This window comes from Leptodactylus fuscus, chromosome 6 (assembly GCF_031893055.1).
Source record: "Leptodactylus fuscus isolate aLepFus1 chromosome 6, aLepFus1.hap2, whole genome shotgun sequence".
Lineage (NCBI taxonomy): Eukaryota > Metazoa > Chordata > Amphibia > Anura > Leptodactylidae > Leptodactylus > Leptodactylus fuscus.
The window spans coordinates 111,185,531-111,200,452 of NC_134270.1; the positions used below are offsets into that span (position 1 = coordinate 111,185,531).

Sequence of the window (14,922 nt, forward strand, 5' to 3'; positions counted from 1 at the left end):
TTTCCCAGGTGATCTTTTGGCATCCCTTCTGCAGAGCATTTTGAGATAAGCTTATTGCCAAGGCCACCTTCTACCACGTTAGGATTGTCCAAAGTCGAAAATCTTTTTAACGCTGGGTTCACACTAGTGTTCGGGTTTCCGTTGTTCAAGTCAACTTGTGGACCCGAAAAACGGAAACTCTATCGGCTTAAAAAGTGGTTACCCACCTAAAGCCGCAGACCCCATAAACTATAATGAGGTCTGCTGAATATTTCAGTATAAAATCTTTTGAGAGAAAGTTCTGCTTCCAGGTCTTTTCTCTCCAACTATTTTAAACGGAATAGGGAACAGAGTCCCCAAACGCTAGTATGAACCTAACGCAAGTCATTCAACAAGCATAAACAATTTTGCTTTATGAACATAAACATTTTCCCTTATTTTAATATATGGTTTGATAATTACTTGTTTGTTTTATTTACAGATTGTATTATTTACCTAACGATGCCTGGTAATGGAGATATGAAGGTATTATACAACAAGAGATAAGTTATTTCTGACAATTCTCAGCAAATATAAGTGGTAATTTGGCCCTTTTTGCTTATTAGTTGGAAACACGCATTGACCATGCCTTAAGAAGAAATGAATTCCATTCATTTGAAGGATTTCTACAGAACGAGATCGGTTCTCAAAGATGCAACAAGGATTTGCTTCTGAAACTTGACCAGCTGGTTTCCAGGGTATCTGTTTTTCTACTGATTTTTGGATGTTTGCATTACAACTACTAACTACTGAAGTTGTCACAGTATCACTTCCACAAAATTTTAATCCTCTCAGACTGCGTTCACAGCTGCTTCTCTAAAGGGATATTCCAGTAACTTTTTTTTTCTTGTTATATTGTTTGAAAGTCCTCCTCATTAATACTGTTAGTTGGCTATTCACAGTGTCTTTCCTTAAAACTGCTTTCACCTTCTTCAATAAGTTATATGATCACGGTATGACTTTTTTTGAGTATTGATTGCTGTGCATTTGCCATTTCCCCCTGTTCTCCTGCTCTGGCTCTTCTGTAGTTATGAGTTAGACACTCCCCTCTGGTGTTGTGAGACGTAGATACTTAAAGGGATTCTACCACTAAAACACATTTTTTTCTAGTTAACACGTCGGAATAGCCTTTAGAAAGGCTATTCGTCTCCTACCTTTAGAAGTGCTCTCCGCCGCGCCGTTCGTTCAAAATACCGGTTTGTACCGGTATGCTAATGAGTTCTCTCGCAGCGATGGGGGCGTCCCCATTGCAACTCGAAAACCGACCGCAGCACCGCCTCTATGGTCTTGTGTATCCTCCCCTTGCTTCTTCAGCGTCCTGTCGGACGCCTGCGCAGTACGCTCTGTTCGGCGAAGATTGCAGAACGTTCTACGCATGCGCGAAATTGCGGTCCCAGCCATAGTGCGGGCACTGCAATTTCGCGCATGCGCAGTATGTTCGGCAATCTTCGCCGAACAGAGCATACTGCGCAGGCGTCCGACAGGACGCTGAAGAAGCAAGGGGAGAATACATAAGACCATAGAGGCGGCGCTGCGGTCGGTTTTCGAGCTGCAATGGGGACGCCCCCATCGCTGCTCCTGCGATGGGGGACGCCCCCATCGCTGCGAGAGAACTCATTAGCATACCGGTACAAACCGGTATTTTGAACGAACGGCGCGGCGGAGAGCACTTCTAAAGGTAGGAGATGAATAGCCTTTCTAAAGGCTATTCCGACGTGTTAACTAGAAAAAAATGTATTTTAGTGGTAGAATCCCTTTAAAGCAGTGCTACAGATTTACTAATGCTGGCTAAGGCGCTAAGTAGTGGATTTTCTGTTTATACCTATAGGGAAACCACCACAGTTTGCATAGGTATAATTGAGACACTGTGATATCCAAAACCGCGACAGCTTTGGAATTCACAGCATTTCCACTGTGTGTATTTTACTTCTACTGTTTGAGTCATATGGAATAAAGTTGATTTGATGGGAGAAACTTTATTTTTATTGAAAGTTTTACAAGAACTTTTGGAACTTTTTATACCTGTGTGACACCTTGTTCACTCATGATAATTTTTAGTTGTTTTTAGCAAAGCCTAATGTGGTGTAGTATTTAGTGCTATATTCAAATGCATTAGATTTGTTGCAGAAATTACTGCAATTGAAAAATCTGTTCATTGTCTTGATATGGGACTGTTCCTGCATATGTACATGAAATTTATAAAATCCCATTCAGATTTATTGGACTGCTTTCAGCAAATTGTTTCTGACAATTTTTAAGTTACAACACTGCTGTGTGTATATTTGCATACTTGTGCATTTTGGTATACATTGGGGCAGATTTATTAAGTGGTTTGGGTTATAACAGTCCATGGAGTCTCATCTTCCTCTTCGTTGGTGACCGCTATATGGGGAGGTGGGGTGGGGTGGGGCGGGTGTATTGGGATAAATATAACAGTCCATGGAGTCTCATCTTCCTCTTCGTTGGTGACTGCTATATGGGGAGGTGGGGGTAGGGTGGGGTATGGCGGGGCGGATGTATTGGGATAAATATAAATATAATAGATAGATAATAATCATGCCATATATATTTAGCATGTTCATGCTATTGTGAATGCTTTTTTTCAGGAACTGGATAAAAAAGCTATAAGGAATGTGTCATTATTGCTGAATGTTATTTCTAAGTGTTCCAAATGTAAGACTTCCAGTGGTGAAGAATGGCTTACAACAGCGATCAACCACGGGCTTGTTGAAAAGATAAGTGTTGTATAGACTTATTTGCTGCTGGTATATCTAGCAGTTATATCTAATATTCTAATATGTCAGAAATAAAATGTTTTACTCATGGCTCTGTAATGATCAGATCTGTCTTCTTCACTTGGCAGCTTGGTATGAAAAACTCAGAAATGTTCTGATATGTGCTGGAAGTGTGAGGAATGAAGCTTTGTTGACTTTGACTGAAGATTACTTTGATGTTATCATGGTAAGTGTGCTACAAGCTTCTTTATGATTATGAGATAGATAGATAGATAGATAGATAGATAGATAGATAGATAGATAGATAGATCTCAAAAAGTGGACAGCACTCCAAAAATATGAATCAACTTGTTGAAGAATTATTCCAATGCACACCCATTTGATTAATATTTATGGAGTGCTGTCCATTTTTTGCATTACTTATCTGAGATCATATGCTGGATCTTTAGGATTTGCACCCACTAGCCGAGTCAGGCTATTTTTTGGTGCTTCTCTGTATTCGGAAATTATATATATTGCAATAAAACTTAGCTGAGCTGTTGGGTCCTATGTCTGTCACCCAGGAGGCAAACATTTTTTTGTTTTATTTTTTTTTCAAGCTGGTCACAGACATAAGATGTAACCTCCAGATGCAGAAGTAATAGGATTACAAACATTTACATCAATACACAGACCAAGTTCTACAAATTAATTTGAAATAGAAAATTTTAATCCTAAGATAATGTTTAGTTGTACCATAAAGTCAAGATTATGGCTGTGGACTGGCTTAAAAATTTTTTTGAACGGTTAAAATGAATAGTACCATTTTCTTAACTACCGTATATACTCGAGTATAAGCCGACCCGAATATAAGCCGACCCCCCTAATTTTACCACAAAAAACTGGGAAAACTTATTGACTCGAGTATAAGCCTAGGGGGAAATGCAGCAGCTACTGGAAAATTTCAAAAATTAAAATGGCCGAGTTCTTGGGTGCAGTAAGTGCTGGGAAAGGGGAGGCGGTGTTTTGGTTGTCTATCTGCCCCTTCCCTGAGCTTGAGGACTGGGTTTTTTACCCCCTCTTGGAATTCAGCCTGGCTGAATATAGGGGATCTGCAGTGCTCCTATTAACCCCTTCCCGACAGAATAGAAGCACTGTAGATCCCCTATATTCAGTAGACCGGGCACTGTCAGACACAGGGATACCTAATGTGTATGTGTTTCACAGTAATTTTCTACTTTGAGGGCAGGTTCACACCAGCGCCCAATCTCAGTTATGCAGGTTTCCGTTTCCTGCCCGAGAAACATTCATGGGTTTGAAAAGTGTCCGCCGGTGAGCGTCTTCTGCTCTCTGCATTGAAACCGTTTTTTTTCTTTTAAGTCGGACATGCAGGACTTTGTGTCCAGTAAAAAACAAAAAACAAAACGGTTTTGCCATGGGCAGCAGAAGACGGCTCACCCACAGACACTGAATGTCGGTTTCTGTCTTCTGCTGACAGAAAACGGAAACCTGCATAACTGAGATCAGGTGCTGGTGTGAACCCGCTGTGAACTTTTATTTATTTTATTTTTTATTATATTTTTTTAAAACTTTTTTTAGCCCCCCTGCGGGACTTGAACCTGCAGTCATTTGATTGCAAGTTCCATAGACGGCAATACAAGTGTATTTCCATCTATGGGAGATTCTCTACATTACTATTACGGCTGGTCATAGACCAGCCGTAATAGTAATATAGCGATGACAGGCCTGGGAGCCTTCATTAGGCTCCCGGCTGTCGTCGGAACAGGTCGGCTACTGCGAGCTCGCTGCACAGGAGCTGGCCTGCAACTTTAAAGGTATGGGGCCGGTGGGCACCGGCTCCGGGGGCTAATTTTGAACTAGGAGGGGGGGAGGACATCTCCGGAGGGCACCTCCGCTGTAACGCTTACAGCAGAGATGCCACAGCTTATGCCTACAATCAGAGATCGCAGGCATAAGCTTCAGCATCTCTGCTGTAAGCATTACAGCGGAGGTGCTGGTTTCTATGGCGACCGCTCTGCAGAGCGGCGCCATTACATTTACAGCCCGGCATCCGGACCCGGCATCCAGACACCGTGGCGGGTGCCGGGGCCCACAGCATCGCCACGCTCCTGCCAGGAGCGCGGCGATGCTGTACATTAAAATCTGCAGAAGTACTTACGGTACTTCTGCTAGCAGGGCAGGAAGCAGACATGCCGGGTGCGGGCCTGAGTTTACGTGGCTACGTCACCCGGCGTGTGATGGAGCGGTGGGGGGGCAGGGTCTGCTATCCTGGCCTGCTAGCAGAAAATTACCGTAATGACCCGAATATAAGCCGAGGAGCACTTTTTCAGCACAAAAACTGTGCTGAAAAACTCGGCTTATACTCGAGTATATACGGTACTTCTATTTTGTAAAATATGCCATAAAATAAACTATAAACCTAACATGCTATCTGCATTAGCTGAATTGATTGTTTTAATCAGCCCTTTCCCGACATCCGCTGTACTAGTACGGCGCATGCCGGGTGTGTAACTATGGCGCCGCCCAGAAGTCGGGCGGCCGCCATAGTCGCCGGGTGTCTACTGCTTTACACAGTAGACAACCGGCGCTAATGTCTCCGATCGGTCTGGGGACCAATCGGAGGCATTAACTCTTCCGGCACCTCGGTCAAAGCTGACCGAGGCGCGTGGGCCGGCCATTTTCTTGGTGATCGCTGGCACCCGGAGTAAGCTTCGGCACCGACGTCACTTTACTATGACAGCCGGGAGCCTTGAAAAGGCTCGCCGGTTTGTCATTACATTGCTTCTATTGCAGGCTATGCTACATAGCCTGAAATAGAAGTGCTGGTATTTTGCAATGCATTAGCATTGTAATGCATTGCATTAGTGATCAGACCCCCTGGGGTTCAAGACCCCTAGGGGGTTTAATAAATGCAAAAAAAATGTAAAAAAAATATATAACATTTTTTTAAAAAGTATTAAAAATTTAAATCACCCCCCCTTTCCCTAGAACACATATAAAAGTAGTTAAATACTGTGAAACACATACATGTTAGGTATCCCCGTGTCCAAAATCGCCCGCTCTACAAATCAAAAAATGCCATTGGCGGGAAGAGGTTAAACAGATCCAATAATTGGAGCTTCTGTCATGGTTAAAAGAGAAGTGTCAGTTGGACAAATTTCTGTCAGGAGCTGTCATTTCTACAGGACAGACTGTCTCAATGTCTTTCTTACTGAACAGGATTTCAGTTGATGTGTTTGGTTTTTTTCTTGTCTATGGCAACAAGAAGCTACAAGTGTAGTGAACATAGTGTCACATATCAAGAAATTGGGAGTTCTCAATAGTTTTAGGAATGAAAAATTGATGGTCATTCACTGTTTCTTTGCATCTGTTTTACAGGCTGTGCATGAACACAGTAGTGCTGGTAAGTAGATTGCATATATGCATGTAATGTATGTCTTTAATTCTTTATTAAAGTATAACTTTAAGCAACTTTTGATTCTCATTTTCTGATGAGATTCTTTCAGAGGAATCTACAGTTAAAAACACATTAGGGATTAGCATATTTATATGTACTTGCTCTCAGTCCCAGCTGTGTGTTCAACTGGTGATATCTCTGGAAAAAAGGAGAGAACTGCATTTTTGGTGTCAGATCTGACAGTCTGATCTCAGATGTACTGTTCGAGTTTTACAGTGCCTGTTTGAATTGACCCCCTCCAGCCTTATCTTCCCTGCATTATACAAGATCGCACTCCTCTGTACACCTAGTGAAAGCAGTGTACATTAGAAAAACAAGGTAGAAAAGTGCAGTCTTTCACAGAAAGGAGCCACAATTTATTGATAAAATGTGTTAATGTGTTAATAAAGTATAAAAATAAAATGTATTAAAGCGGTTATCCAGTTTCTTACATTCTTACAGTACGCTCATGTAAGCGGCCACTAGAAAATGGCCGCAGACATGCGCAGTAGGCTCTGCCCGATGACAAAGCCGACCCTACATGCATGAATTTTAAATTCAGAAGAAGCCGACGGAAGAAGACATCACAGGGAGGCGTGCCAGAAGACAGAAGCCGGCGCTGCAGAAAAATCATTTACATACCGAAGAAAACAAAGATATCTATGGAACGGTGGCGCAGAGAAGACTTTTAAAGGTAGGAGAAGAATAGCCTTTTTTTTTTAAAGGGGTTGGACAATTTCAGACCAATAGTGAGAGACAAATGTTATGGTTTATATGATAAAAAGTTGTACAATTTTCCAATATACTTTCTGTATCATTTCCGCATGGTTTTCTAGATCTCTGCTTGCTATCATTCATTCTCTTACTCCCAGTGGATAAAAGTCTGACCATGGTCATGTGATTTATGGTCCATGGTCATGTGACGAGTACACAGGTGCCGCTCATTACAGTCACAGCACAATAATCAGACATCTGCCTGGTAATCAGCTGTTCACCTGTATCCTAATCACATGACCATGGACCATAAATTACATGACTAGAGATGAGCGAGTACTATTCAAAACGGTCGTTTCGAATAGCACGCACCCATAGGAATGAATGGAAGCGGCCGGCACGCAGACTTTGCCAGCGGCCGTCCGCTTAACCCCCTGCGTGCCAGCTGCGTCCATTCATTCCTATGGGTGTGTGCTATTCTAAACAGGAGTTTCGAATAGTACTCGCTCATCTCTACACATGACCATGGTCAGAGTTTTATCCCCTAGAAGTAACAGAATGAATGACAGCAAGCAGAGATCTAGAAAACTGAGAGGATTTGGTACAGAAAGTATATTGGAAAATCTTTTTATTGTACAAACAATATCATTTGTCTCTTAATATTGGTTTAAAAGTGGCCAACCACTTTAAGGCTATCCCTACGTGTTAGGGAGAAAAAATGGGATTCAAGTGATTGAATCCCTTTAAATCTGCGGGGGTCTTAAACTTGGGACACTCGCAGGTTATTAGTACTAAGACAGCACATTTTGTGGTATTGTTTACATTCAGCGAGCTGAGCTGCTCACTTGCCGTATAAACTGTAGCAGCAAGTATGAGTACTGCAGTCCTGCCACATAGATTTCAATGGGACAGTGTTACAGTACATACACTCACCACTACAGTTTGTAAAATATACTGCGAACTCGGTATCAGTGACCTGCGAGGGTCTCGAGTGTCTGACCCCTCAGATTTAATATTGATGAGCTATCCTAAAAATAGACCATCAATTTTAGAATTTGGATAACCCCTTTAATAACACAAGTGCTGGCAGAAAATCAAGAGGTGTTGAAAAGTTTAGGTATGCTTTTTCACTTCAAATATTTCTTTGCAGGTAAAATCCAGATACTTGAAAATTTTATTTCAAAAGTTTGCTGGCTAGTGGCAGACACATCAGTCAGTACATTTATCAAACAAGAGGTAACGGTTTAGTGTTTATTAGTATTTGTCAATGTCATGAGAAGTATATACCGTATTTTTCGGACTATAAGACGCACTTTTTCCCCAAAAAATTTGGGGGAAAAAGAAGGGTGCGTCTTATAGTCCGAATGTGGCCGCAATTCAGACCCGGCATCCACTGTAATAGAAAGGCATATGCCGGGGAAGGTTAGACACCGGCACATGTGCCGGGGCCTGAGACATCGCTACGCAGGAAGCCAGCAGCGGCAGGAGCGATGCTGCTATTCCGCTCCTCTGTCCCTCCCCGAAATAGCAGCATCGCTCCTGCCGCTGCTGGCTTCCTGCGGAGCGATGTCTCAGGCCCCGGCACATGTGCCGGCGTGTAACCCTCCCCGGCATCCACCATTCTATTACAGTGGATGCCGGGTCTGTATTGGCGGCCCCTCCCCTCCTGTTATTTCTATATTACTATTGCGGCTGGTCCATGACCATCCGTAATAGTAATATACAGAATGTCCCATAGACGGCAATACAGTTGTATTGCCGTCTATGGGACTTGCAATCAAATGACTGCAGGTTCAAGCCCCCTAGGAACTAATAAAATAGTTTAAAAAAAAAAAGCTTTAAAAATATATAATAAAAAAAAAAAAATGAAATAAATAAGAGTTCTAAATCACCTCCTTTCCCTAGAATACAATGTGGCCTTGCAGCTGTTGCAAAACTACAGCTCCCATATATTAAATATTTTACCATTTTTTTGCTTCAAAATTTTTTTCCCCATTTTCCTCCTTTAAAACCTAGGTGCATCTTATAGTCCAGTGCGTCTTATAGTCCGAAAAATACGGTACCTGCTTGTACACATCATTATAACCAAAATGTCAGAATGTGCAGTTGAAAGTGAATATTCTATTTGGATTTTTTTTTTTTTCAAAATTTTTGTACTTCAAAATCATGTAAGCAGGGAAAACTGAAAATGTGTTTTGGTAACAAAATTGAGTAATGTCTTATCTCTTCTGTAAAATAATCAAGTCAATTTTAGAGAATGTATTTCTTATAGGCTGTGCGGAAGCTGAATCTTATGTTGGACACAATTCCTCGAGAGGCCAGGAAAAGATTACTCTTCACTAAAGAGATGCTGGCTACTATGTTAGTATATAGAAAACCTTACATTGCATGTATAGTCTATATAACTTATGTATATTTTGTTTAGATGTTGGTTAGGCAAGTTATGTTTTTTGCATAACAGATTTATAACTGAGACACAATAGAGTTAAAGGGGTTGTCGTGTTATGGGCACTTATTCCCTATGCACAGGACTGGGGATATGTGCCCAATCAGCGGGCCCCTAGTGATCAGGAGGACAGGGGACCGAAAGTCCACATAAGGCCTCCATGTGGATGGAGTGCCAGTTTGCTTGCGTGACCCGTGTTCCATGAATCATGAATTGTTTGTTTCATGATTTATTACCGACAGTCCTACAGAAAGCTGTTGACCCTTGGCACATGTGTTCAACATCAGAGACACAGACTGAGTTTATTCTTACACAACTTTAATGGACACCACTATAATACAACTAGTAAAAAGTCTTTGTGGAGATAGGAAGGCTTCATGGCAGTCACTGAATTCAATTTTGCCTCCTTTCCACTGACACTGACAGAGGTTTCTGCCTACAAAGCTTAATGGCACAATGCATTATTTAGTCGCCTGAACTCACTGCTCTGCCTATAGAAGATGTTCTGCTGCTAGTTGCTGCACTTGTTCTTCCTTCTTCACCCACTCCCACATATAAGAAGTTGCTATCATAGGGATAGGGCTGACATTGATTTTTTAATTCTTGGAAAAATCTGAATTGTGGTGCAATGAAATGGCAAATTAATGTAATATGCTTAGTTTCTCAGCCATATTGTCAATTATGTTGCCTCCATGGTATAATATTTTTAAAATGATAACATGAAAATATATCCATTATACTGTATTAGCAAATTAACAGCTTGGTTTATGTTATGTTTTTTCCCAACACTTGTCAAAATTTGCAGGTCAGCTTTGGGTAAACAAATTTTAGAAGTAGGAGGTAAGATTTTTTTTTCTTTTATATCATCCTATTTTCTAATATTTCTATTTTTAACACCACGGAATAAGTGTTTTCACAGGTGTCCTGTACAGCTATAACCGGTTCCCCAGTCTAAAGCAGAGCCTAAGGGCTTAGTCAGGCAGTCATAATCTGGCTGTATTAAACCAACTGTATTACGAGCGCAAATGAATCCTGCATAATCACTAATAATACTAAGACTAATGCTGACAGGCCTAATACATTGTTATACTGAAGTATTGCAATGTGTTGTATAAGTAATCAAATGATAGTATTTGATCAGTTCAGGACCATAAAATTTTTCATTTTTGTGTTTTCGTCTTTTACTTCCTTCCAAAAGCCATAATTTTTTTTCCATTCACATGATGGCTTATCTTTTACATGCCAAATTGCAAATTCTAATGGCACTGTTCACTATTTATCTGGCCGCTCTGTTTCCGTCACGTTTTATTCATGCGCCCGCTGTATCAAAAACAATTGCCGTGCAGACAGCCTGAACACATCTCTCTCTACCTTCCACCTCAGCCAGTCAGGAACCTCCTGGCCCCTCTACGGTTCATCCATCCCTGGATTGGGTGGTCTCCCTCACCTTGGCCATGGTATCCTTACCAGATTTAACCAGTCAGTGCTGGAAACTTGGAATGGTTGCTTTCCCAGATTGTTGCTCACACGGTGTCTTCTAGGGATCTCCCTGGACACCCTCATAGTTCCCATCCTACCAAGGACCAGGAAGTCTTCCTACAGTTCACGGTCCTCCACCCCTTCCCCTGGGTACTCCCTAGATAGGGCCTCAGCTCGCATATCCATTCCGACAGGCGGATCCCTGCCTCCCCCTGCTCGGTTTGTTTCCCTGGCGATGCCTCTGACTCTGACCTAGAGCATCAGCTAGGCTCATCTATATCTGCTGCTACATGGGAACTCATCCATGTGATAGACAGACTGTACAGATCTCTGAGGACCCAGACCTGTCCTCTCAAGTGGAAATCTCCTTCCGCCACTGGGTGTTTGATCACATTTTGAGGGCACAGTGGCTTCTCCCTGCACCATCCTCTGTCTTCTACTGGAAGTCAGACGTCCGAGGTAAAGGAAGCAAGTTGCTCCAGTGGCGCAATCGGTTTGCGCACAGTACTTATATATCAGTAACTAGGGAGCACAAGCCAGCCTGTCCTGAAATCTTATCATCCAGCCGCCCCATGTGCCCCTTTCTATCATTTAGAGCCTCCCTCAGTGGATCCTGTGATAGCTAGGCTCTCCAAGGTTTCTATTCTGTCTTCAGTGTACCCCGCCACCTTTTGATCCCTTGGAGTGGGAACAGATCACTTCTGTTGTATTATTTGCAATGCAGAACTGATGCATTGCATTGCTGTTGTATTGCTTCAAGAAGGTGGTTTCTCTCAACAGGGTGGTCTTCTTAATGGCTGACTTCTCCCTGCAGCCTTCCTTTGCTGCCTCTGGATCAGCAAGGCTTGCATTTCCTGGGCCAAACAGCTTCAGTCAAACTTTCCTGATGCATCTTCACTACAGGACAACCAGCTGCTCGACTCTGAAATCCTGAACGCTTCTAAGTACCTAGCAATCCCTCCCAGATCTGCTAGGGTGGGCTCCAAGCAATGGCTATCTTGGGTCCTCCTCCAAGAAGGCAGTCATGGCCCTTCACCCTTTCGAAGTCAAACACAGACGAATTTTTGTTAAAGACCTAGAGAAGATTATCCATGAGGCCACAGGGGGGAATATGTTCTTCCTCCCTCAGAGGCGACCTAAGTGCAAGCTGTTCTCCTGTTCCATGAAGCCTTATTTCAAGCCCAGACCTGCCTGGTGGTCCTACACCAAGTCATGCAGGACTTCCACTTCCCTTCTCGGGATGAGGGTTTTCCCAGACTCTGGACCTCTCAAGTGGCAGGACATCTGGTTCCTGGGCCTTAGAGGTGGTGTCATCCGGCTACTCCAACTTTCATCGGAATCTCTTTGCCTTCTCTACATCGGACAATCCAGGCTGTCTCTAATCTCCAGCGGCAGGGAGTCAGCATCCTCGTTCCCACTTCAGACTGTATCTGGGGTTACTATTCCTACCTGTTCTACATTCCCAAGCTGGACAGCTCCCTTCGTCCCATCATGGACCTGAAGCGGCTCAACGGGTTCGTCCATGACTGCAGGTTCTGCTCTATTCTATGCAGTCTCTGGTGGCATCCCTGGAGATGGGCGAATTCTTCATTCATCTACATCATTGCACTGTGCTGCCAGCGTTTTCTTCATTTTGTGGTGGATCTGTGACCTTTCCAGTTTTTGCTCTCCTCTTTGGGCTGGCTTCTGCCCTCTGGGTATTTACCTAGGTGATGGTGTCTGCATGGCCATCCTCTGCTCCGGAGGTTTTGCCATGTTTCCATACTTGGATGACCTCCTGGTGAAGCCCCTCCAGGTCAGACAACCTGACCAACGTGTGGATCACCTTTGTCCTTCCTTACTATTACCTCCATCCTCAGAGGTCCCGAGCTTCGGCAGCCTCTCTTTCTGGTCCTCCACAAGGATAAGGTTGTCCTCTGTCCGCCACTGTCTTTTTTTTCCTAGGGTGGTTTTCCTTCCTCCATATAGAGGACTTGGTCTTATTCTTTTTATGCTCATTTCCCAGGCATCCATGTGATTGCTTGCTCTTCCCTGCCCGGTTGTTGTTGTTGATTTGGCTCTTGATTGTCCCTAACTAATCTTTTCTGTTATTCGGATGCTTTATGCATTCTCCTTGAGGGCCCTTGCAAGGGGCTGCCTGCTTCCAGAGCTTTGGTCTGAGATTAAGGAGACCTATCGGTTTTTAAGGGTTGGGTTCTGCCCTTCTGTGTGATTGCTCTCTGTTCTAGAGCTGTTGGAGCTCCCTTGGACATTAGCATCAGGCTTCTGCTTCACAGGTCTGTAAGGCTCTCAGTGAACCTCCAACTACTTTCTCTAAGTTCCACCTGATACATTCTGTGGCCTCTTCCGATGCCAGTTTGAGTTTTAAGTTCCTGCAAGCGACTGAGCACTAAAGGTTTGCATGGCCATGTTATTCCCACCCTCTGGGACTGCTTTGGGACATGCCTTGGTACTGTGTCCTCCAGTGAAATAAGCGAGAAAATGGGATTTTTGTACTGTAAAATCCTTTTTTCATTGTATTCACTGGGGACACAGATCCCACCCTTGTTTTTCACTGTTGTTCTTGCCTGAGCTGTGTCGCTTCCTTTTGTGGTTCAGGATATGTTGGTGGTTGTTGGTTCCATGTTCCTTTGTGTCTCTCTCCTACTGCTACAGTGCAAAATGATTTATGCAAAGTGCCTGTGGCAGGGTATAGCCTGGAGGTGGAGCCAACAGCTTTTCATTTCCCTAGTGTCTGTCTCCTAGTGGCCAGGTCTATACCCATGCTACTGTGTCCCCCAGTGAATACAACGAGAAAAAGATTTCACGGTGAGTACAAAAATCCCATTTTTTTTCCAATTCCACACTATTCAGAATTTTTTTTTCCAGCTTTCCAGTGCATTGTATAGAATATTAAATGGTACTATTATGAAGAAAAATTTGTCCCACAAACAGTAAGCCCTCATATGGCTCTGTGAATGGAAAATTATAAAAGTGATGGGGTTTGGAAGATGGGGAGTGAAAACAAAAATCGAAAAATGTCATCAATGGAAAGAGGTTAAACAACAAAGTGCATTAGTAAGGTAGTGTTCTTGTTGTAGTGACAACGATACTAACTTATTGATGTACATTATTTCCTTAGATCTGATTTCTGCTGGTTTTAGATAAAAATAGATGCTATAGTTCTGAAGGTATTAATGTAGGTAAATCTCTTATGTATGACAAAAATGTTTTATAGATTATGATTTGCAAGTGGCAATTACAGAGGCATTGTGCAGAATGACCTCAGAGGCTCAACGTAGGGAACTGGCGAACCAGTGGTTTCCAATGGAGTTTGTCACTAAGGCTTTCAAGGAAATACAGGACGCAGAATTTGAAACGGTATGTGTGAATGTGGCATTACAGATAAAACCATAGTCTATATTATGCAACATACACTATTTGCTAATTGCTTGTAATTGATGTTTTTTCAGGATTGTAGAAAGTTTCTTAATCTGGTAAATGGCATGCTAGGTAATAGACGAAGGTAACTGTTTTATTACAATCAGGACAATTACTTACAGCCTTAGAGATGTAGAATGTATTTGAGTTGGTAATTGGTATTTAATATTACATGTAGGAGAAATTCAAGTACAAGTTGTGTTTTTTTCAAATAATTGTTTTTTTTGTTTTTTTAAGTGCATTAATAGAAAAGTGACAGATGATAAAACTGTTAGGATTCATTCACACGGAGGAAAATGGTGAGAAATTTGGTGTGGAATTTCATTCCTGAAAAAAACACCTCCCATTGACTTCAATGGGTTCCTTTTTCTGCTCCCTCCATGGGAAGCTTTTTCTTCAGCGCTGAAATTCCACACCCTATTTAAAATAATAATAATAAATTTTATTTATATATTTATCCTTCAATGAGACTATTTATGCATACATAAAAATCATTGCAATCTTTATCAGTATTATAAATGCAGCTGGTCCAACACTTACAATTTATTTGCTACTACACTCAGTTTCGCCGCATATAACTTCATCTTTAGGGACACCAACAGATCACCTACACTGGGACAGCACTGCTCCAGGGAATGTTCCCTGTACTGGCTGCACTGATCACTGGCAGTACA

At 42.4% G+C, this 14,922-nt stretch overlaps 1 protein-coding gene across 1 annotated transcript in view; it reads left to right on the plus strand.

The window, feature by feature from the left end:
* Positions 1-480: 480 nt before the first annotated feature.
* SYCP2 (synaptonemal complex protein 2) overlaps positions 481-14,922 on the plus strand; it is a 139,972-nt gene continuing 125,530 nt past the window's right edge. Inside the window, exons 1-10 of the mRNA XM_075279062.1 lie at positions 481-504; positions 585-716; positions 2,625-2,762; positions 2,860-2,979; positions 6,132-6,156; positions 8,054-8,139; positions 9,176-9,264; positions 10,155-10,189; positions 14,046-14,188; positions 14,281-14,333. Coding sequence (XP_075135163.1) covers positions 481-504; positions 585-716; positions 2,625-2,762; positions 2,860-2,979; positions 6,132-6,156; positions 8,054-8,139; positions 9,176-9,264; positions 10,155-10,189; positions 14,046-14,188; positions 14,281-14,333 — 845 coding nt within the window. The remainder of the gene's footprint in view (positions 505-584; positions 717-2,624; positions 2,763-2,859; positions 2,980-6,131; positions 6,157-8,053; positions 8,140-9,175; positions 9,265-10,154; positions 10,190-14,045; positions 14,189-14,280; positions 14,334-14,922) is intronic.